General features: G+C 48.4%; 1 protein-coding gene across 1 annotated transcript; it reads right to left on the reverse strand.

Moving 5' to 3' along the window:
• Window positions 1-2,075: 2,075 nt before the first annotated feature.
• On the reverse strand, window positions 2,076-23,314 carry LOC124020964 (parathyroid hormone-related protein-like). The gene is given in 6 exon segments (XM_046336277.1): window positions 2,076-2,440; window positions 2,551-2,887; window positions 2,890-3,128; window positions 22,086-22,207; window positions 22,790-22,935; window positions 23,041-23,314. Coding segments are annotated over 3 exon segments (660 nt in total). The 5' UTR covers window positions 22,193-22,207; window positions 22,790-22,935; window positions 23,041-23,314; the 3' UTR covers window positions 2,076-2,440; window positions 2,551-2,573.
• Window positions 23,315-24,359: the final 1,045 nt, after the last annotated feature.

Genomic DNA, 24,359 nt, shown 5'->3' on the forward strand with positions numbered 1-24,359 from the left:
TGCTGGACAGTAATCAGTCTGTCCCTGGAGGAGGTGCTGGACAGTAATCAGTCTGTCCCTAGAGGAGGTGCTGGACAGTAATCAGTCTGTCCCTGGAGGAGGTGCTGGACAGTAATCAGTCTGTCCCTGGAGGAGGTGCTGGACAGTAATCAGTCTGTCCCTGGAGGAGGTGCTGGACAGTAATCAGTCTGTCCCTGGAGGAGGTGCAGGACAGTAATCAGTCTGTCCCTAGAGGAGGTGCTGGACAGTAATCAGTCTGTCCCTGGAGGAGGTGCTGGACAGTAATCAGTTTGTCCCATCATTTTGGTTCACATAGGATGTAACTGTACATCTAACATGGTGATCAACGTTGACACTATATTACATGAGTTTTATGAAAATGTGAAATACACATTTCAACTCTTGTGTTTGGCTTGCTCATATGCCATATTAATTCTAATCCTCAATGTCTCATCTTTCAAAATCCGTCGAGTTCTCTACATTCACAGCATTTCCCCACAAGTTAACCAATCAGCAGGAGGGATGAGGGCAACTTGAAGTTCAGAACAGCTGTCAATCAATTCCCCCATACCGCGCTGTGAAGCACAGGGTCACGGAGTGAGGGTGGACCCTAATCAGTGATGTTGTTGTGATTGATTTCAGGGAATTATAGCTTCACTAATAATAAGATAGTTATTGATCGATCGATTGATTGATGATTATTATGGAACTCCACAGCCAGTGTGAGATGGTGAGGTGAGGGATATCAGCAGGACAAGACAAAACACACCGTTTATACAACCAGACAGGATATCAGTCAGTTCATACAACCAGACAGGATATCAGTCAGTTCATACAACCAGACAGGATGACAGTCAGTTCATACAACCAGACAGGATGACAGTCAGTTCATACAACCAGACAGGATGACAGTCAGTTCATACAACCAGACAGGATGACAGTCAGTTCATACAACCAGACAGGATGACAGTCAGTTCATACAACCAGACAGGATATCAGTCAGTTCATACAACCAGACAGGATGACAGTCAGTTCATACAACCAGACAGGATGACAGTCAGTTCATACAACCAGACAGGATGACAGTCAGTTCATACAACCAGACAGGATGACAGTCAGTTCATACAACCAGACAGGATATCAGTCAGTTCATACAACCAGACAGGATGACAGTCAGTTCATACAACCAGACAGAATATCAGTCAGTTCATACAACCAGACAGGATGACAGTCAGTTCATACAACCAGACAGGATGACAGTCAGTTCATACAACCAGACAGGCTGACAGTCAGTTTATACAACCAGACAGGATGACAGTCAGTTCATACAACCAGACAGGATGACAGTCAGTTCATACAACCAGACAGGATGACAGTCAGTTCATACAACCAGACAGGACGACAGTCAGACACATAGCAAGGACACATCACACTCAGGGGAGATACTGTCAAATGTTTAATCCATTCAGTATAGGGTAGTCTCTCAGTGCAAGTGCCAAACAACGATATGAAGTTGTTGCATTGTGTTCAGGTTATGTACAGGCCGAGTGAACTTTGAACTTAGGACAGCATTCAGAAGCATAACAGGAGAAAGACAAAGGTTGTTCCCAGTGGACCAACTGACGGAGGGGGGAGTTGAAGCACAATGTACAGAGGTTAGGGGTCAGGGGTTGAGGACAGCTGCGTGGGTCGTCCTGGGTCGTGTTCGTTAGGTATCGAACTGGAGAGAACCATCTGGAACGGGGACTAGCTGGACTTTAGTCCAATTAGAAATGATAATTTCTGGGATTTCGTATTTTGTTAAACATTTTTGAAACATTTTCCATAGTGTGCCTATTGAACACGCCCCTGGTCAACAGCCAACTAGATTAGACGTCTGTGGGCCAGTCAGGGCGGACAGACGAGTCATGTGATCATTATAGAACCATGCAGAGAAGGAGCCTAGATAATGCGGAGAAATGACCAACAATGTTTTCTTCATTTCAATCAACCACAAAAAGTCAATTAACAAAATTACTTGTATGTATATATATATATATTTATATTTATATATATATATATATATATATATATATATATATATATATCTAAAAGTGCATTATGGTACAAAAATATAGAAGGTCAGCAGCACCTCGATACATTTACAAAATAAATACACGATTCAAACAAAAATAAATTACAGCAAAATCTGACAGGAATAATAATTGGCATAGTCCTAACAAAACAAAACAGAACAGGAAGGATTTCACAATTATTAAATTATGTTGCTCCGCAGAGCGAGCGTCTGTAATTTTTATTGTCTTCGTCATTATCGCTAGTCTGGTGCGTTTACAATATTTACAGAAAATAAATATTTCCTTATTTTACTTTCCAAACAATCACTATCACAGAACCCTGCAGCAGGAGTGTCTGGGTGTTCATCTGAATGTCCTTAGGGTTTCTGAAACGCAAAGAGAGAGGAAGACGTTAGTTCACTGTAAAGTAGACATTCACTGACATAATAATAATATCACCCAGAACCAACAACAACAACATCAGGTGTTTGTTTACCTTAGTCAGAGTGTGACAGCGTTCTAGTGCAGCGCCCCCCTCAGGCCGAAGAAGGGCCCTCGCCACTCCAGGTGGTACCCATTCCCAGGCTCCTCCCCTTCCTGCGCCCAGCCCAGTGAGCGCGCCCGCCTCTTCCTCTTCTCCCCCCCATCCCTCCTCTCCCCCTCCCTCCTCTCCCCCTCCCTCCTCTTCCCATTCCTCCCTTTCTTTTTCTTCCCTTCCTTGGCCCTCCGCGCCCCGTCTTTGTCTTTGTATGTTTGGGACTTGTTGGTCTCCTGCGGCAGGTTGGTTCCCTCCTCCTCCATATGGAAGTTAATGGGAAGGTTTTTGGTGCCCCTGGAGGTTTGGGGTGGGGGTGCAGGGTACCCCCAGTAGTGCCCAATCCCAGGCTGACCCCTACCCCGGCACCCGGTAGTCCCAGCCCCAGTCCGCTGCTGACCACCGGGCGGGCGGGCAGCTCCCTGATCTCAGCCGTATGGACCTCCTCCAGCAGCTCTTGGAGCCACATGCGACGCTTGAAATCCTGCAGCGTCCGGCCCTTATCGTGCATCAGCTGGGCGTGGGTCACCGAGCGCTTCCTAGGAGAGGAGAGGATAGGAGAGGAGAGGAGAGAGAGAGAGAGAGAGAGAGAGAGAGAGAGAGAGAGAGAGAGAGAGAGAGAGAGAGAGAGAGAGAGAGAGAGAGAGAGAGAGAGAGAGAGAGAGAGAACAGGAGGAGGACGGTTAGAATTGGGACATTGAACTTAGATCACAGAAGGTTGAGAAACACAGACATTCGCCTTTAGTTTTTCCGTTTAGTTTTCCCACACGTGTGCTCTCAGGTTTCCAATAGATGTCTCTGACCATGAGAACGACACTGTAAAGAGGCTACAGAGAAACTGTTCCCTGTAACAGCATGTTAGTAGCCTGGAACTACAACTAAAACCTTCTGTGAAATGTGTAATCACTATGACTGATACACTAGCCAGAGAAATATCTCGACGTTGGCATTGGCTCTCATTCAGTCAGTCCACAGTGTTCTTGTCATGCTGAATGTCACAGCCTGTCTGTACTAAAGACCCCCACCACAACTAGAAATATCAACTGCAATTTGACATGATGGTGTCGTTGCCTTCATCTCTAAAACATTGTATTTCTTTATAAGTCTTAAAAGTTGTCCGGTCCTCTCATTACCTCAAACAACTGACAGTCAGAAACCTCTCGGCTCTACTCCGGTGTACAGTTGGATAGCAACAGGGGCACTCTCCAAACGTCTTGAAACCATTACACATTTCAACACTCTGATCTTTCACAGGCCAAAGTAAAGTATAACTTTGCTGTTGTTTCAAAAACGTTTACGCTTTGAGTCAGACCGAGATCCACGGCCCAGATATGGAGTACAGGAGGAATTCAACATGTCCCCACTAGGGGGTCAGTCTAAATGAACATGTCCCCACTAGGGGGTCAGTCTAAATGAACATGTCCCCACTAGGGGGTCAGTCTAAATGAACATGTCCCCACTAGGGGGTCAGTCTAAATGAACATGTCCCCACTAGGGGGTCAGTCTAAATGAACATGTCCCCACTAGGGGGTCAGTCTAAATGAACATGTCCCCACTAGGGGGTCAGTCTAAATGAACATGTCCCCACTAGGGGGTCTGTCTAAATGAACATGTCCCCACTAGGGGGTCAGTCTAAATGAACATGTCCCCACTAGGGGGTCAGTCTAAATGAACATGTCCCCAATAGGGGGTCAGTCTAAATGAACATGTCCCCACTAGGGGGTCAGTCTAAATGAACATGTCCCCACTAGGGGGTCAGTCTAAATGAACATGTCCCCACTAGGGGGTCAGTCTAAATGAACATGTCCCCACTAGGGGGTCAGTCTAAATGAACATGTCCCCACTAGGGGGTCAGTCTACATGAGACACAACCCTAGAGACACAATATTAGTGTGTCTATTGGCTAAAGTACTGTACACAATTCTACCAACTAATATCCATTTCTTTACTACACATCTCCACATCACATCTCTCACAAAGGCTCTATGTATTTATAAATGTTTCAGGCTTTACTGTGTATCAACAACACAGCCTTGACCAAGACTACAGAACAACACAGCCTAGATCCAGACTACAGAACAACACAGCCTAGATCCAGACTACAGAACAACACAGCCTAGATCCAGACTACAGAACAACACAGCCTAGATCCAGACTACAGAACAACACAGCCTAGATCCAGACTACAGAACAACACAGCCTAGATCCAGACTACAGAACAACACAGCCTTGATCCAGACTACAGAACAACACAGCCTAGATCCAGACTACAGAACAACACAGCCTAGATCCAGACTACAGAACAACACAGCCTAGATCCAGACTACAGAACAACACAGCCTAGATCCAGACTACAGAACAACACAGCCTAGATCCAGACTACAGAACAACACAGCCTCGATCCAGACTACAGAACAACACAGCCTAGATCCAGACTACAGAACAACACAGCCTAGATCCAGACTACAGAACAACACAGCCTAGATCCAGACTACAGAACAACACAGCCTTGATCCAGACTACAGAACAACACAGCCTAGATCCAGACTACAGAACAACACAGCCTAGATCCAGACTACAGAACAACACAGCCTAGATCCAGACTACAGAACAACACAGCCTAGATCCAGACTACAGAACAACACAGCCTAGATCCAGACTACAGAACAACACAGCCTAGATCCAGACTACAGAACAACACAGCCTAGATCCAGACTACAGAACAACACAGCCTTGATCCAGACTACAGAACAACACAGCCCAGATCCAGACTACAGAACAACACAGCCCAGATCCAGACTACAGAACAACACAGCCTTGATCCAGACTACTACCAGGTAAGGACTCTTAGTTTGTTTGTGTGCTGTAATCTGCCAACACAACACTCACTGTACAACAACTGGCAACAACTGGCAACAACATGCATGAAGCTAATCAAGACTATTTATATTGTTCCAGACCTCGTGGCAGGTAATATGTGTTTGTTTGTTTGTTTGTTTGTTTGTTGACAACACAACAGTTATTGTCCAATATCAGTCAACTATTATCTGTGTATCCATGATGCTAATCAAGACTATTTATTACCTTGTGGCAGGTAATAGGTGTTTGTTTGTTTGTTTGTTGACAACACAACAGTTATTGTCCAATATCAGTCAACTATTATCTGTGTATCCATGATGCTGATCTCCTTGGCCTTCAGTATGAGATGATTCATAGCAGAGAGAGGGAGAGAGTGTTTCCACTGGGACGTCAGATTAGCCTGCTTGCTGCCAAACACAAACAGATTACTTTTCCTTTCTTTAGGAAACCCCCAGCATCCACGAACTAATCCCTACTGTCACAGAGGTGTCATGCTGTGTTCAAGAGCATTGGGAAACGGCAGCACACCAACAAAAAAAGAAGGACAACAATATGTATTTTTGTCCTCAGTTTCCCAAAATCCTTGAACTTGGGATTTGATTTGAAGTCATTGTCATATATGGCAGAGGACACTGTTATTAAAGAGAGAGAGAGCATCTGTTACCCAGTCTGCATCATACTGGGTGAGAGCACCTGTTACCCAGTCTGCATCATACTGGGTGAGAGCACCTTTTACCCAGTCTGCATCATACTGGGTGAGAGCATCTGTTACCCAGTCTGCATCATACTGGGTGAGAGCACCTGTTACCCAGTCTGCATCATACTGGGTGAGAGCATCTGTTACCCAGTCTGCATCATACTGGGTGAGAGCATCTGTTACCCAGTCTGCATCATACTGGGTGAGAGCACCTGTTACCCAGTCTGCATCATACTGGGTGAGAGCATCTGTTACCCAGTCTGCATCATACTGGGTGAGAGCATCTGTTACCCAGTCTGCATCATACTGGGTGAGAGCACCTGTTACCCAGTCTGCATCATACTGGGTGAGAGCATCTGTTACCCAGTCTGCATCATACTGGGTGAGAGCACCTGTTACCCAGTCTGCATCATACTGGGTGAGAGCATCTGTTACCCAGTCTGCATCATACTGGGTGAGAGCATCTGTTACCCAGTCTGCATCATACTGTGTGTGGGTGGGTGAGGGTGTGTGCACCAGGACACACTGGAAACAAACCACGAGAGTATCTATGGTTACCAAGACAGCTGGAGTATCTATGGTTTACCAAGACAGCTGGAGTATCTATGGTTACCAAGACAGCTGGAAAATCTATGGTAACCAACACAGCTGGAGTATCTATGGTTACCAAGACAGCTGGAGTATCTATGGTTACCAAGACAGCTGGAGTATCTTTGGTTTACCAACACAGCTAGAGTATCTTTGGTTTACCAAAACAGCTGGAGTATCTATCATTACCAAGACAGCTGGAGTATCTATGGTAACCAACACAGCTGGAGTATCTATGGTTACCAAGACAGTCGGAGTATCTATGGTTACCAAGACAGCTGGAGTATCTTGGTTACCAAGACAGCTGGCGTATCTTGGTTACCAAGACAGCTGGAGTATCTATCGTTACCAAGACAGCTGGAGTATCTATGGTTACCAAAACAGCTGGAGTATCTATCATTACCAAGACAGCTGGATTATCTTGGTTACTAAAACAGCTGGAGCATCTATGGTTACCAAGACAGCTGGAGTATCTATGGTAACCAACACAGCTGGAGTATCTATGGTTACCAAGACAGTCGGAGTATCTATGGTTACCAAGACATCTGGAGTATCTTGGTTACCAAGACAGCTGGAGTATCTTGGTTACCAAGACAGCTGGCGTATCTTGGTTACCAAGACAGCTGGAGTATCTATCGTTACCAAGACAGCTGGAGTAACTTGGTTACCAAGACAGCTGGAGTATCTTGGTTACCAAGACAGCTGGAGTATCTATGGTTACCAAGACAGCTGGAATATCTTTGGTTTACCAACACAGCTGGAGTATCTTTGGTTTACCAAGACAGCTGGAGTATCTTTGGTTACCAACACAGCTGGATTAACTTGGTTACCAAGACAGCTGGCGTATCTATGGTTACCAAGACAGCTGGCGTATCTATGGTTACCAAGACAGCTGGAGTAACTTGGTTACCAAGACAGCTGGTGTATCTTTGGCTTACCAAGACAGCTGGAGTAACTTGGTTACCAAGACAGCTGGCGTATCTTTGGTTTACCAAGAGCGTGACCATAGGGGTAGTGCACTACTTTAAACCAGGGTCCATAGGGGTAGTGCACTACTTTAGACCAGGGTCCATAGGGGTAGTGCACTACTTTAGACCAGGGTCCATAGGGGTAGTGCACTACTTTAACCCACCTCAGCCCTGATCTAACCCCCCTCAGCCCTGATCTAACCCTAACCCACCTCAGTCCTGATCTAACCTTAACCCACCTCAGCCCTGATCTAACCCACCTCAGCAATGATCTAACCCACCTCAGCCCTGATCTAACCTTAACCCACCTCAGCCCTGATCTAACCCTAACCCACCTCAGCCCTGATCTAACCCACCTCAGCCCTGATCTAACCCTAACCCACCTCAGCCCTGATCTAACCCACCTCAGCCCTGATCTAACCCTAACCCACCTCAGCCCTGATCTAACCTACCTCAACCCTGATCTAACCTTAACCCACCTCAGCCCTGATCTAACCCTAACCCACCTCAGCCCTGATCTAACCCTAACCCACCTCAGTCCTGATCTAACCCACCTCAGCCCTGATCTAACCCACCTCAGCCCTGATCTAACCCCAACCCACCTCAGTCCTAATCTAACCCACATCAGCCCTGATCTAACCCACCTCTGCCCTGATCTAACCCTAACCCACCTCAGCCCTGATATAACCCACCTCAGTCCTGATCTAACCCTAACCCACCTCAGCCCTGATCTAACCCTAACCCACCTCAGCCCTGATCTAACCCACCTCTGCCCGGATCTAACCCTAACCCACCTCAGCCCTGATATAACTATTACACTCAACTGAACGACTTGATTAGTGTAGTGTTAGCTAGCTACATAGCTGTCTTCCCTGTCTTCGTATCATCGTATCCAAGATAATTGTGTTGTTTAGGTTTAGAGTGTGTAGTCTTAGAGTGATTATCTTAATTTACCGAGGTTAGCTAGCCAGCTATTTGTCGTCCTTAACGTAGGTGACTCTGCTAGCTAGCCAACGCTAGCCAACAGCTAGCCAACAGCTAGCCAACGCTAGCCAACGTCTTCTGTATAGAACTCAACAACCCGGTCGCATTCACAGGTAGTATCACATTTTCACTTCATTTCATTACAGTACAACGGTTTGATTTGTTTGATCGTAGCTAGCTACTTAGCTAGCTACATAGCCGTCTTTGTATCAAAGATAATTGTGTAGTCTAGAGCGATTTTCTAGGTTCGCTAGCCAGCTATTGTCGTTCTTTTAACGCAACGTAACGTAAACAACACTGCTAGCTAGCCAGCTAGCCCCCGAATAGCAACACTGCAGAAACTATTACACTCAACGGAACGACTTGATTAGTGTAGTGTCAACAACGCACCCACTGCCAGCTGGCCTACTTCAGCAGTACTGTATCATTTTAATCATTTTAGTCAATAAGATTCTTGCTACGTAGCTTAACTTTCTGAACATTCGAGACGTGTAGTCCACTTGTCATTCCAATCTCCTTTGCATTAGCGTAGCCTCTTCTGTAGCCTGTTAACTATGTGTCTGTTTATCCCTGTTCTCTCCTCTCTGCACAGACCATACAAACGCTCCTCACCGCGTGGCCGCGGCCACCCTACTCTGGTGGTCCCAGCGCGCACGACCCACGTGGAGTTCCAGGTCTCCGGTAGCCTCTGGAACTGCCAATCTGCGGTCAACAAGGCAGAGTTCATCTCAGCCTATGCCTCCCTCCAGTCCCTCGACTTCTTGGCACTGACGGAAACATGGATCACCACAGACAACACTGCTACTCCTACTGCTCTCTCTTCGTCCGCCCACGTGTTCTCGCACACCCCGAGAGCGTCTGGTCAGCGGGGTGGTGGCACCGGGATCCTCATCTCTCCCAAGTGGTCATTCTCTCTTTCTCCCCTTACCCATCTGTCTATCGCCTCCTTTGAATTCCATGCTGTCACAGTTACTAGCCCTTTCAAGCTTAACATCCTTATCATTTATCGCCCTCCAGGTTCCCTCGGAGAGTTCATCAATGAGCTCGATGCCTTGATAAGCTCCTTTCCTGAGGACGGCTCACCTCTCACAGTTCTGGGCGACTTTAACCTCCCCACGTCTACCTTTGACTCTTTCCTCTCTGCCTCCTTCTTTCCACTCCTCTCCTCTTTTGACCTCACCCTCTCACCTTCCCCCTACTCACAAGGCAGGCAATACGCTCGACCTCATCTTTACTAGATGCTGTTCTTCCACTAACCTCATTGCAACTCCCCTCCAAGTCTCCGACCACTGCCTTGTATCCTTTTCCCTCTCGCTCTCATCCAACACCTCCCACACTGCCCCTACTCGGATGGTATCGCGCCGTCCCAACCTTCGCTCTCTCTCCCCCGCTACTCTCTCCTCTTCCATCCTATCATCTCTTCCCTCCGCTCAAACCTTCTCCCACCTATCTCCTGACTCTGCCTCCTCAACCCTCCTCTCCTCCCTCTCTGCATCCCTTGACTCTCTATGTCCCCTATCCTCCAGGCCGGCTCGGTCCTCCCCTCCCGCTCCGTGGCTCGATGACTCATTGCGAGCTCACAGAACAGGGCTCCGGGCAGCCGAGCGGAAATGGAGGAAAACTCGCCTCCCTGCGGACCTGGCATCCTTTCACTCCCTCCTCTCTACATTTTCCTCCTCTGTCTCTGCTGCTAAAGCCACTTTCTACCACGCTAAATTCCAAGCATCTGCCTCTAACCCTAGGAAGCTCTTTGCCACCTTCTCCTCCCTCCTGAATCCTCCGCCCCCTCCCCCTCCTCCCTCTCTGCAGATGACTTCGTCAACCATTTTGAAAAGAAGGTCGACGACATCCGATCCTCGTTTGCTAAGTCAAACGACACCGCTGGTTCTGCTCACACTGCCCTACCCTGTGCTCTGACCTCTTTCTCCCCTCTCTCTCCAGATGAAATCTCGCGTCTTGTGACGGCCGGCCGCCCAACAACCTGCCCGCTTGACCCTATCCCCTCCTCTCTTCTCCAGACCATTTCCGGAGACCTTCTCCCTTACCTCACCTCGCTCATCAACTCATCCCTGACCGCTGGCTACGTCCCTTCCGTCTTCAAGAGAGCGAGAGTTGCACCCCTTCTGAAAAAACCTACACTCGATCCCTCCGATGTCAACAATTACAGACCAGTATCCCTTCTTTCTTTTCTCTCCAAAACTCTTGAACGTGCCGTCCTTGGCCAGCTCTCCCGCTATCTCTCTCTGAATGACCTTCTTGATCCAAATCAGTCAGGTTTCAAGACTAGTCATTCAACTGAGACTGCTCTCCTCTGTATCACGGAGGCGCTCCGCACTGCTAAAGCTAACTCTCTCTCCTCTGCTCTCATCCTTCTAGATCTATCGGCTGCCTTCGATACTGTGAACCATCAGATCCTCCTCTCCACCCTCTCCGAGTTGGGCATCTCCGGCGCGGCCCACGCTTGGATTGCGTCCTACCTGACAGGTCGCTCCTACCAGGTGGCGTGGCGAGAATCTGTCTCCTCACCACGCGCTCTCACCACTGGTGTCCCCCAGGGCTCTGTTCTTGGCCCTCTCCTATTCTCGCTATACACCAAGTCACTTGGCTCTGTCATAACCTCACATGGTCTCTCTTATCATTGCTATGCAGACGACACACAATTAATCTTCTCCTTTCCCCCTTCTGATGACCAGGTGGCGAATCGCATCTCTGCATGTCTGGCAGACATATCAGTGTGGATGACGGACCACCACCTCAAGCTGAACCTCGGCAAGACGGAGCTGCTCTTCCTCCCGGGGAAGGACTGCCCGTTCCATGATCTCGCCATCACGGTTGACAACTCCATTGTGTCCTCCTCCCAGAGCGCCAAGAACCTTGGCGTGATCCTGGACAACACCCTGTCGTTCTCAACCAACATCAAGGCGGTGGCCCGTTCCTGTAGGTTCATGCTCTACAACATCCGCAGAGTACGACCCTGCCTCACACAGGAAGCGGCGCAGGTCCTAATCCAGGCACTTGTCATCTCCCGTCTGGATTACTGCAACTCGCTGTTGGCTGGGCTCCCTGCCTGTGCCATTAAACCCCTTCAACTCATCCAGAACGCTGCAGCCCGTCTGGTGTTCAACCTTCCCAAGTTCTCTCATGTCACCCCGCTCCTCCGTTCTCTCCACTGGCTTCCAGTTGAAGCTCGCATCCGCTACAAGACCATGGTGCTTGCCTACGGAGCTGTGAGGGGAACGGCACCTCAGTACCTCCAGGCTCTGATCAGGCCCTACACCCAAACAAGGGCACTGCGTTCATCCACCTCTGGCCTGCTCGCCTCCCTACCACTGAGGAAGTACAGCTCCCGCTCAGCCCAGTCAAAACTGTTCGCTGCCCTGGCCCCCCAATGGTGGAACAAACTCCCTCACGACGCCAGGACAGCGGAGTCAATCACCACCTTCCGGAGACACCTGAAACCCCACCTCTTTAAGGAATACCTAGGATAGGATAAGTAATCCCTCTCACCCCCCCCCTAAGTTTTAGATGCACTATTGTTAAGTGACTGTCCCACTGGATGTCATAAGGTGAATGCACCAATTTGTAAGTCGCTCTGGATAAGAGCGTCTGCTAAATGACTTAAATGTAATGTAAATGTAAATATAACCCACCTCAGTCCTGATCTAACCCTAACCCACCTCAGCCCTGATCTAACCCACCTCAGTCCTGATATAACCCACCTCAGCCCTGATCTAACCCTAACCCACATCAGCCCTGATCTAACCCACCTCTGCCCTGATCTAACCCTAACCCAGTGCTCCAGACTGCTAGTCTTAGGACAACACTGTTACCTAGGAACTAATGATAAGGATAACACTGTTACCCAGGATGTTATGTGTGTTGTAGTCTCTCAGTGTTATTTTGTAGTGTCTCAGTGTTATGTTGTAGTGTCTCAGTGTGTCTCAGTGTAATGTTGTAGTGTCTCAGTGTTATGTTGTAGTGTCTCAGTGTGTCTCAGTGTAATGTTGTAGTGTCTCAGTGTTATGTTGTCGTGTCTCAGTGTTATGTTGTAGTGTCTCAGTGTGTCTCAGTGTTATGTTGTAGTGTCTCAGTGTGTCTCAGTGTGTCTCAGTGTTATGTTGTAGTGTCTCAGTGTGTCTCAGTGTTATGTTGTAATGTCTCAGTGTGTCTCAGTGTTATGTTGTAGTGTCTCAGTGGTATGTTGTAGTGTCTCAGTGTGTCTCAGTGGTATGTTGTAGTGTCTCAGTGTTATGTTGTAGTGTCTCAGTGTGTCTCAGTGGTATGTTGTAGTGTCTCAGTGTTATGTTGTAGTGTATCAGTGTTATGTTGTAGTGTCTCAGTGTTGTGTTGTAGTGTCTCAGTGTTATGTTGTAGTGTCTCAGTGTGTCTCAGTGGTATGTTGTAGTGTCTCAGTGTTATGTTGTAGTGTCTCAGTGTTATGTTGTAGTGTCTCAGTGTTATGTTGTAGTGTCTCAGTGTTATGTTGTAGTGTCTCAGTGTGTCTCAGTGTTATGTTGTAGTGTCTCAGTGTGTCTCAGTGGTATGTTGTAGTGTCTCAGTGTTATGTTGTAGTGTATCAGTGTTATGTTGTAGTGTCTCAGTGTTGTGTTGTAGTGTCTCAGTGTTATGTTGTAGTGTCTCAGTGTTATGTTGTAGTGTCTCAGTGTGTCTCAGTGGTATGTTGTAGAGTCTCAGTGTTATGTTGTAGTGTCTCAGTGTTATGTTGTAGTGTCTCAGTGTCATGTTGTAGTGTCTCAGTGTGTCTCAGTGTTATGTTGTAGTGTCTCAGTGTGTCTCAGTGTTGTGTTGTAGTGTCTCAGTGTTATGTTGAAGTGTCTCAGTGTGTCTCAGTGGTATGTTGTAGTGTCTCAGTGTTATGTTGTAGTGTCTCAGTGTGTCTCAGTGGTATGTTGTAGTGTATCAGTGTTATGTTGTTGTGTCCCAGTGTTATGTTGTAGTGTCTCAGTGTGTATCAGTGTTATGTTGTAGTGTCTCAGTGTTATGTTGTAGTGTCTCAGTGTGTATCAGTGTTATGTTGTAGTGTCTCAGTGTGTCTCAGTGTTATGTTGTAGTGTCTCAGTGTGTCCCAGTGTTATGTTGTAGTGTCTCAGTGTGTCTCAGTGTTATGTTGTAGTGTATCAGTGTTATGTTGTAGTGTCTCAGTGTTATGTTGTAGTGTCTCAGTGTTATGTTGTAGTGTCTCAGTGTGTCTCAGTGGTATGTTGTAGTGTCTCAGTGTTATGTTGTAGTGTCTCAGTGTGTCTCAGTGTTATGTTGTAGTGTCTCAGTGTGTCTCAGTGTTATGTTGTAGTGTCTCAGTGTGTCTCAGTGTTATGTTGTAGTGTCTCAGTGTTATGTTGTAGTGTCTCAGTGTGTCTCAGTGTTATGTTGTAGTGTCTCAGTGTTATGTTGTAGTGTATCAGTGTTATGTTGTAGTGTATCAGTGTTATGTTGTAGTGTCTCAGTGTTATGTTGTAGTGTCTCAGTGTTATGTTGTAGTGTCTCAGTGTGTCCCAGTGTTATGTTGTAGTGTCTCAGTGTGTCTCAGTGTTATGTTGTAGTGTCTCAGTGTTATGTTGTAGTGTCTCAGTGTGTCTCAGTGGTATGTTGTAGTGTCTCAGTGTTATGTTGTAGTGTCTCAGTGGTATGTTGTAGTGTCTCAGTGTTGTGTTGTAGTGTCTCAGTGTTGTGTTGTAGTGTCTCAGTGTTATGTTGTAGTGTCTCAGTGTTATGTTGTAGTGTCTCAGTGTTATGTTGTAGTGTCTCAGTGTGTCTCAGTGGTATGTTGTAGTGTCTCAGTGTTATGTTGTAGTGTCTCAGTGGTATGTTGTAGTGTCTCAGTGTTGTGTTGTAGTGTCTCAGTGTTGTGTTGTAGTGTCTCAGTGTTATGTTGTAGTGTCTCAGTGTTATGTTGTAGTGTCTCAGTGTTATGTTGTAGTGTCTCAGTGTGTCTCAGTGTTATGTTGTAGTGTCTCAGTGTTATGTTGTAGTGTCTCAGTGTTATGTTGTAGTGTCTCAGTGTGTCTCAGTGTTATGTTGTAGTGTCTCAGTGTTATGTTGTAGTGTCTCAGTGTTATGTTGTAGTGTCTCAGTGTGTCTCAGTGTTGTGTTATATTAAAGGCTGTTTCTGGTGTGTGTCTGCTGACAGAGTAATTGGTGACGTGGGTACTGTCGTTCTTATGCCAAAACGGTCTATTTGTTTTAAGGATCATTTCTGTGAATCTTCACAACAACAGTATGTCCAAGCTTTGTCCTGACCACTAGGGCCAGTTAGTTTTACATAACAGTAAAACCATTGATATGTCCAAGCTGACCACTAGGGCCAGTTAGTGTCAGGTATGTCCAAGCTGACCACTAGGGCCAGTTAGTGTCAGGTATGTCCAAGCTGACCACTAGGGCCAGTTAGTGTCAGGTATGTCCAAGCTGACCACTAGGGCCAGTTAGTGTCAGGTATGTCCAAGCTGTGTCCTGACCACTAGGGCCAGTTAGTGTCAGGTATGTCCAAGCTGACCACTAGGGCCAGTTAGTGTCCGGTATGTCCAAGCTGTGTCCTGACCACTAGGGCCAGTTAGTGTCCGGTATGTCCATGCTGTGTCCTGACCACTAGGGCCAGTTAGTGTTAGGTATGTCCAAGCTGACCACTAGGGCCAGTTCCTTTTACATAACAGTAAAACCATTGAATAGTATCCATCATCACACTAAAACTGAAAACATCATGAAAAGTAATATCCTCAATTATTTTCCTTAGAAAATATTAACATTAGATCAAGGAAAAAACTGGTCACATAATTTATTAATTTCTCCAAATTCTTCCAAAGCCACGGAGCAGATATTTACTCGTCCCAGTGCAATAATATCCTGGTAAGAGACAACCTCCCGTACAGAGAGATGTTTGAAAGGAGCTGTGTTTATATACATACAGACATTTCCTGTGATTCTCAGGGTAGAAGTGAGGCAGGGAACTGAACAGGCTTGGTCAATGAAAAACGATCTCCCTGTTTTTTTTTATTTTAACCTTTAATAAAGCCCAACATCAAACACTCCCCAAGGCACAACTAGAAGAGAGGAAGGAGGGGAAGAGAGGAAAACATTAAGGGGAAAAAAAAGGAGGTTGGATACATCCTGATGTGGCACGATTCCAACAGAACAGACCTCCTTTTCTTGGCCTACCTGATGATAATTGTTTCTCTGTGCGGGGTAAAGGGGAGGTAAAGGGGGGGCAGAGGGAAAGAGAGAACGAAATAGTACACTGTGTTTACTCCTACCCACTAGGCATGTCATTTCTCTGCTCTGTCTGATTGAAACTCTATCCAAACCTTGGCAGACAGTTTGCTAAAGCTTTCATTTGGCTCCTGATGCTTGGTGGCCCAGGCCCAACACTATCGTTAGGGTGAGTCCTGACTCCTGATGCTTGGTGGCCCAGGTCCAACACTATCGTTAGGGTGAGTCCTGACTCCTAAAGCTTGGTGGCCCAGGTCCAACACTATCGTTAGGCTGAGTCCTGACTCCTACAGCTATCTCCCAACAGTAAGGACCTACCAGACCCCACAGCTCTATCTCCTAACAGTAAGGACCTACCAGACCCCACAGCTCTGTCTCCTAACAGTAAGGACCTACCAGACCCCACAGCTCTGTCTCCTAACAGTAAGGACCTACCAGACCCCACAGCTCTATCTCCTAACAGTAAGGACCTACCAGACCCCACAGCTCTGTCTCCTAACAGTAAGGACCTACCAGACCCCACAGCTCTATCTCCTAACAGTAAGGACCTACCAGACCCCACAGCTCTGTCTCCTAACAGTAAGGACCTACCAGACTCTACAGACTCATCAGGACTAACCCCCTCCTGGGTCCTACTCTATAGACGAGGGGCCCCATGACCCCTCCTGGGTACTACTCTACAGACTCATCAGGACTAACCCCCTCCTGAGTCCTACTCTACAGACTCATCAGGACTAACCCCCTCCTGGGTCCTACTCTACAGACTCTTCAGGACTAACCCCCTCCTGAGTCCTACTCTACAGACTCATCAGGACTAACCCCCTCCTGAGTCCTACTCTACAGACTCTTCAGGACTAACCCCCTCCTGAGTCCTACTCTACAGACTCATCAGGACTAACCCCCTCCTGGGTCCTACTCTACAGACTCATCAGGACTAACCCCCTCCTGACTCCTACTCTACAGACTCATCAGGACTAACCACCTCCTGGGTCCTACTCTACAGACTCATCAGGACTAACCCCCTCCTGAGTCCTACTCTACAGACTCATCAGGACTAACCCCCTCCTGGGTCCTACTCTACAGACTCATCAGGACTAACCCCTCCTGACTCCTACTCTACAGACTCATCAGGACTAACCCCTCCTGAGTCCTACTCTACAGACTCATCAGGACTAACCCCTCCTGGGTCCTACTCTACAGACTCATCAGGACTAACCCCCTCCTGGGTCCTACTCTACAGACTCATCAGGACTAACCCCCTCCTGGGTCCTACTCTACAGACTCATCAGGACTAACCCCCTCCTGAGTCCTACTCTACAGACTCATCAGGACTAACCCCCTCCTGGGTCCTACTCTACAGACTCATCAGGACTAACCCCCTCCTGGGTCCTACTCTACAGACTCATCAGGACTAACCCCCTCCTGAGTCCTACTCTACAGACGAGGGGCCCCATGAACCCGCTACTCTCTCTCACCGTCTGTTAGTCGCCAGGTTCAAAGCTCCTCCTGGGACAGCCCAGCAGCACCTGGTTCTAATCTCCTTTCCCTTTTTCCCAGGAACCAGGAACAAACCTGTCAACACTGCAGCCAAATCATTGTCAGATGTTACTGCTCACACCCCTCCCTCTGAGCAGGGATGCTACCCTGATCCACTTAGATAGACACTGGTTCCATCCTGGCACCCTAGTCCCTAAAAAGTGCAATGTGCCCTGGTCAATAGTAGTGTACTATATAGGGGGGATCGGGTGTCATTCCAGACCAGCCATAGACTCTCTCCACATAGAGATCCTACATAGAGATCCTACATAGAGATCCTACATAGAGAACCTACATAGAGAACCTACACAGAGAACCTACATAGAGATCCTACAAAGAGAACCCACATATAGAACCTACATAGAGAACCTACATAGAGACCCTACATAGAGATCCTACATAGAGAACCTACATAGAGATCCTACATAGAGAACCTACATAGAGATCCTACATAGAGAACCTACATAGAGAACCTACATAGAGATCCTACATAGAGATCCTACATAGAGAACCTACATAGAGAACCTACATAGAGATCCTACATAGAGAACCTACATAGAGATCCTACATAGAGATCCTACATAGAGATCCTACATAGAGATCCTACATAGAGAACCTACATCCTCTACTCTCCTCGCCTCTCCTCTCCTCTCTTCGCCTCTCCTCTCCCCACCTCTCCTCTCCTCTCTGCGCCTCTCCTCTCTTCGCCTCTCCTCTCCCCACCTCTCCTCTCCTCTCTGCGCCTCTCCTCTCTTCGCCTCTCCTCTCCCCACCTCTCCTCTCTTCGCCTCTCCTCTCTTCGCCTCTCCTCTCCCCACCTCTCCTCTCTTCGCCTCTCCTCTCCCCACCTCTCCTCTCTTCGCCTCTCCTCTCCCCACCTCTCCTCTCCCTCTGGCTGTCTATGGCTTCATTAAACCTTCCTCAGTCAGAGACCAGAGAGAGGGAGGACAGGACACGCAGAGAACCATGAAAGAAATGATCTGTCTCAGAGATATTATCTGTCTCAGAGTTATTATCTGTCTCAGAGATATTATCTGTCTCAGAGATATTATCTGTCTCAGAGATATTATCTGTCTCAGAGTTATTATCTGTCTCAGAGTTATTATCTGTCTCAGAGATATTATCTGTCTCAGAGTTATTATCTGTCTCAGAGTTATTATCTGTCTCAGAGTTATTATCTGTCTCAGAGTTATTATCTGTCTCAGAGATATTATCTGTCTCAGAGTTATTATCTGTCTCAGAGATATTATCTGTCTCAGAGATATTATCTGTCTCAGAGATATTATCTGTGTCAGAGATATTATCTTTCCAAGGGGAAAAGCTCTCAGAGCATGTTTTTCATTCTGGCTCTCATGGGTTTCAAGGAGCGTGTCCAAAATGTCCCCCTATTCCCTTTCTAGCTGCCCTATGGGCCCTGGTCAGAACTATTACACTGCATAGGGGATAGGTTGCTGTTTGAGCCTCACTACACAGGGCTGTCGGAACTTGAAAGAGGGTTTACTCTGTTAGGCATAATATAGTTCCACCAAGAGCGCTGGGTTTAGTTTGGTCGGCCGCCTGGCCGTGCATCAGCACTATATTCAACCCTCTTTATCCTGACAGACACCAGGCAGCCAGCGGGGGCCCAGCCCAGAGATACCTGAACAACTACAACAGACCGTGAGGTAGGGAGGGAGCAGCTAGCGGGGGCAACTACAACAGACCGTGAGGTAGGGAGAGAGCAGCTAGCGGGGGCCCAGCCCAGAGATACCTGAACAACTACAACAGACCGTGAGGTAGGGAGTGAGTAGCTAGCGGGGGCCCAGCCCAGAGATACCTGAACAACTACAACAGACCGTGAGGTAGGGAGAGAGCAGCTAGCTGGGGCAACTAGAACAGACCGTGAGGTAGGGAGGGAGCAGCTAGCGGGGGCAACTACAACAGACCGTGAGGTAGGGAGGGAGCAGCTAGCTGGGGCAACTACAACAGACCGTGAGGTAGGGAGGGAGCAGCTAGCGGGGGCAACTACAACAGACCGTGAGGTAGGGAGGGAGCAGCTAGCTGGGGCAACTACAACAGACCGTGAGGTAGGGAGGGAGCAGCTAGCGGGGGCAACTACAACAGACCGTGAGGTAGGGAGAGAGCAGCTAGCGGGGGCCCAGCCCAGAGATACCTGAACAACTACAACAGACCGTGAGGTAGGGAGAGAGCAGTTAGCGGGGGCCCAGCCCAGAGATACCTGAACAACTACAACAGACCGTGAGGTAGGGAGAGAGCAGCTAGCTGGGGCAACTAGAACAGACCGTGAGGTAGGGAGGGAGCAGCTAGCGGGGGCAACTACAACAGACCGTGAGGTAGGGAGGGAGCAGCTAGCTGGGGCAACTACAACAGACCGTGAGGTAGGGAGGGAGCAGCTAGCGGGGGCAACTACAACAGACCGTGAGGTAGGGAGGGAGCAGCTAGCGGGGGCAACTAGAACAGACCGTGAGGTAGGGAGGGAGCAGCTACAACTAGAACAGACCGTGAGGTAGGGAGGGAGCAGCTGGGGGCAACTAGAACAGACCGTGAGGTAGGGAGGGAGCAGCTAGCGGGGGCAACTAGAACAGACCGTGAGGTAGGGAGGGAGCAGCTAGCGGGGGCAACTAGAACAGACCGTGAGGTAGGGAGGGAGCAGCTAGCGGGGGCAACTAGAACAGACCGTGAGGTAGGGAGGGAGCAGCTAGCGGGGGCCCAGCCCAGAGATACCTGAACAACTACAACAGACTGTGAGGTAGGGAGAGAGCAGCTAGCGGGGGCCCAGCCCAGAGATATCTGAACAACTACAACAGACCGTGAGGTAGGGAGTGAGTAGCTAGCGGGGGCAACTACAACAGACTGTGAGGTAGGGAGGGAGCAGCTAGCGGGGGCCCAGCCCAGAGATATCTGAACAACTACAACAGACCGTGAGGTAGGGAGTGAGTAGCTAGCGGGGGCAACTACAACAGACCGTGAGGTAGGGAGGGAGCAGCTAGCGGGGGCCCAGCCCAGAGATATCTGAACAACTACAACAGACCGTGAGGTAGGGAGGGAGCAGCTAGCGGGGGCCCAGCCCAGAGATACCTGACCAACTACAACAGACCGTGAGGTAGGGAGGGAGCAGCTAGCGGGGGCAACTAGAACAGACCGTGAGGTAGGGAGGGAGCAGCTAGCGGGGGCAACTACAACAGACCGTGAGGTAGGGAGAGAGCAGCTAGCGGGGGCAACTAGAACAGACCGTGAGGTAGGGAGGGAGCAGCTAGCTGGGGCAACTAGAACAGACCGTGAGGTAGGGAGAGAGCAGCTAGCGGGGGCCCAGCCCAGAGATACCTGACCAACTACAACAGACCGTGAGGTAGGGAGGGAGCAGCTAGCGGGGGCAACTAGAACAGACCGTGAGGTAGGGAGGGAGCAGCTAGCGGGGGCAACTACAACAGACCGTGAGGTAGGGAGAGAGCAGCTAGCGGGGGCAACTAGAACAGACCGTGAGGTAGGGAGGGAGCAGCTAGCGGGGGCAACTAGAACAGACCGTGAGGTAGGGAGGGAGCAGCTAGCTGGGGCAACTAGAACAGACCGTGAGGTAGGGAGAGAGCAGCTAGCGGGGGCAACTAGAACAGACCGTGAGGTAGGGAGAGAGCAGCTAGCTGGGGCAACTAGAACAGACCGTGAGGTAGGGAGAGAGCAGCTAGCTGGGGCCCAGCCCAGAGATACCTGAACAACTACAACAGACCGTGAGGTAGGGAGGGAGCAGCTAGCGGGGGCAACTAGAACAGACCGTGAGGTAGGGAGGGAGCAGCTAGCGGGGGCAACTACAACAGACTGTGAGGTAGGGAGGGATAGGTGTGAAGAGACACCAAACTAACTAACAAGCAAACAAGGACATTTCTGTTTTTAGCCGGTGGTCCAAAACCCCCTGCATGGCTGGGAGAGGAGGGAAGAGGAGAGGAGGGGGGACCCCCGGGGGGGAGACCGCCTAAGACGGCCCAAAGCGTCCCTAAACGAGTGCTTGGGAACTGGCGGGAGGGAAGGAGGGAAAGGAGGGTGGTTGTGGGGATTTGACTCGCTTTATCACAGAGGGCTTTTTACCTCTCTCTCTCTATTTCCTCCCCTCTCTCGCTCTCTCTCTCTCGTCTCTCTCCCCCCTCTCTCTCTCTCTCACTCTCTTTCCTCTCTCTCTCTCCCCCTCTCTCTACCGCTCTCTCTCTCAATCCCTCTCTCTCTACCCCTCTCCCCCCCTCTCTCCCTAAGTACACACACAGGTGGGTGAACTCTATCTAAACAGCTGGCGGCACGGTCCACAAATGAGCACATTTTCCAGCCTGTTAGAGGCACCACTGCCTCGCCCCCCCACCATGAGACACTACTTTAATATGGAATAAAACAAATACCAATTAAAAATACATTATAATAGTAATAATAATTCAAATAATATTACAAATCAATAAAACAAATAAGAAAATGAATTTAAAAAAATATATAGTTTGATTATTAGTAATAACAATATGGGGAAACTAATTTATTTGACTAATATTCCCATTCTCTGCTTCTTTTAATATGGAATGAGGAGCGTGACGAACTTGACGGATATACTTGTCAAACATAAAAACAGCAGTGTTGAAGTAAATGTGTATTATGAAATAGGAACTTACATCCTGTTGGCGAGCCCATCGATTGGCCGTCCGTAGTGAGGAACAGGGGAACACAGTAAGAACACAGAGAAGCACCACTGCTGAACGATTCTCCTCGACCACAACATCTTGGACGGAGTCTGCTGCAAAACAACAACGACCAAATGCTGCGTTTAAAATGCGGAATAGCATCTCATATTATGAGATTATTACAAAAGTAGCGTTCAAAACACAACCAAACTTTACAGATAAAATAGATTTATTTTAATGATTGAAATGTGGAATATTCATTAACCTTTCTTTGGGCGGGCGGGCATGGGGACTTATTTTCAAGACAGATTTTTCAGAGCTATGAAATGTCCCTGTGTTTATATATTTCTATGTCTTCTACAACAACAAAAAGACACGTTCTGTAATGTTGAATAACTGTAAACAGACAACGCTGGTATTGATTTAAACCACAGTATATTAATAAGGGGAGAGTCCTGTCTCCACCAACTGGTCTCTACATAGTTCCTGCAGAAGAACGTTCCTGCCAGTTCTACAGACCTCAGCAGCTCTACTGAACTCAAACTAGAACCAGACCCAGCATGTCTCTATCTCAGCTAATCAACCATTCCACCAAGTCCACTTTACCACAACAAAAAAACCTCAGTTCCGCTCTGCTGGATTTACATTCAACCCCCCGCCAGAGGAGACGAAGACGAGAGGAGATTGGTTCTTACTTGTCCCGCTGTACGTCTGGTCAGTCTCGTCCTCCGACCCCCCCAGAAGAGAGAGAACTCTCTCCAAGGTTCCAGGCTGGAGGGGGGTTAAAAAAATGAAGAAGAAACCCAAGAGTGGTTAAAGGTCAATCCAGGTGGTTTATGGTCTGTTAAAACAGAGAGGGGAAAAAAAAACCAAGATGACTGAGATCCAAAGTCCTAAACTGTCCTTCCCTTCTGATCGCCAACACGCCTCTTAAAGTCCAACTTACTTTTCTCAACTCTTTGTTTCCAAATCGTCTCAATTGTAAATAAAAGCCAAAGCTCAAAGTGATCCAGTGAGAGGGTTGTTTGGAGTCTCAGAACAGAGTTGTGTTCCAGGTGTTGCTGCTTCCTGCTGAATGTGTATTTCCCCGTGAGTCCGTTCCTCTCTACCGCTCCTAGTAGTTCTGTCCTCTTCTCCTACAGTTGCAGTCTGCAGTGGTAGTTCTGTCCTGCTCTAGTTATAGAGGCTGTGGAGCCGGCTGAGGCTGCAGCTGGAGTCAGAGTGATGGGAAAGTTTTCAGCAGGATGTCTCTCTCTCTCAGTGTGTCTCAACAGCTCTCTCTCTCTCTCTCTCTCTCTCTCTCTCTCTCTCTCTCTCTCTCTCAGTGTGTCTCAGCAGCTCTCTCTCTCTCTCTCTCTCTCTCTCTCTCTCTCTCTCTCTCTCTCTCTCTCTCTCTCTCTCTCTCTCTCTCAGTGTGTCTCAGCTCTCTCTCTCTCTCTCTCTCTCTCTCTCTCTCTCTCTCTCTCAGTGTGTCTCAGCAGCTCTCTCTCTCTCTCTCTCTCTCTCTCTCTCTCTCTCTCTCTCTCTCTCTCTCTCCCTGTGTGTATCTGAGCAGGTCTCTCTGTGTGTGTCTGAGCAGGTCTCCCTGTCTCTCTCTCTCTCTCTCTCTCTCTCTCTCTCTCTCTCTCTCTCTCTCTCTCTCTCTCTCTCTCTCTCTCTCTCTCTCTCTGTGTGTGTCTGAGCAGGTCTCTCTGTGTGTGTGTTTGTGTCTGAGCAGGTCTCTCTGTCTCTCTCTCTCTCTCTCTCTCTCTCTGTGTCTCTCTCTCTGTGTCTGAGCAGGTCTCTCTGTGTGTGTGTGTCTGAGCAGGTCTCTCTCTGTGTGTGTGTCTGTGTGTGTGTCTGAGCAGGTCTCTCTCTCTCTGTGTGTGTGTGTCTGAGCAGGTCTCTCTCTGTGTGTGTCTGAGCAGGTCTCCCTCTCTCTCTGTGTGTCTGAGCAGGTATCTCTCTCTCTCTCTCTCTCTGAGCAGGTCTCTCTCTCTCTCTCTCTCTCTCTCTCTCTCTCTCTGTGTGTCTGAGCAGGTATCTCTCTCTCTCTGTGTCTGAGCAGGTATCTCTCTCTCTCTCTGTGTCTGAGCAGGTCTCTCTCTGTGTGTGTGTCTGAGCAGGTCTCTCTCCTTCTGTGTGTCTGAACAGGTCTCTCTCTCTCTCTGTGTGTGTGTCTGAGCAGGTCTCTCTCTCTCTGTGTGAGCAGGTCAGGAACAGGAGGGGATTATAGGAGGCAGTGTCCTCCCGCACCATGACTCTCACTGCCTGCCCTTTCTCGCT

Source organism: Oncorhynchus gorbuscha, unplaced genomic scaffold, assembly GCF_021184085.1.
Source record: "Oncorhynchus gorbuscha isolate QuinsamMale2020 ecotype Even-year unplaced genomic scaffold, OgorEven_v1.0 Un_scaffold_1008, whole genome shotgun sequence".
Lineage (NCBI taxonomy): Eukaryota > Metazoa > Chordata > Actinopteri > Salmoniformes > Salmonidae > Oncorhynchus > Oncorhynchus gorbuscha.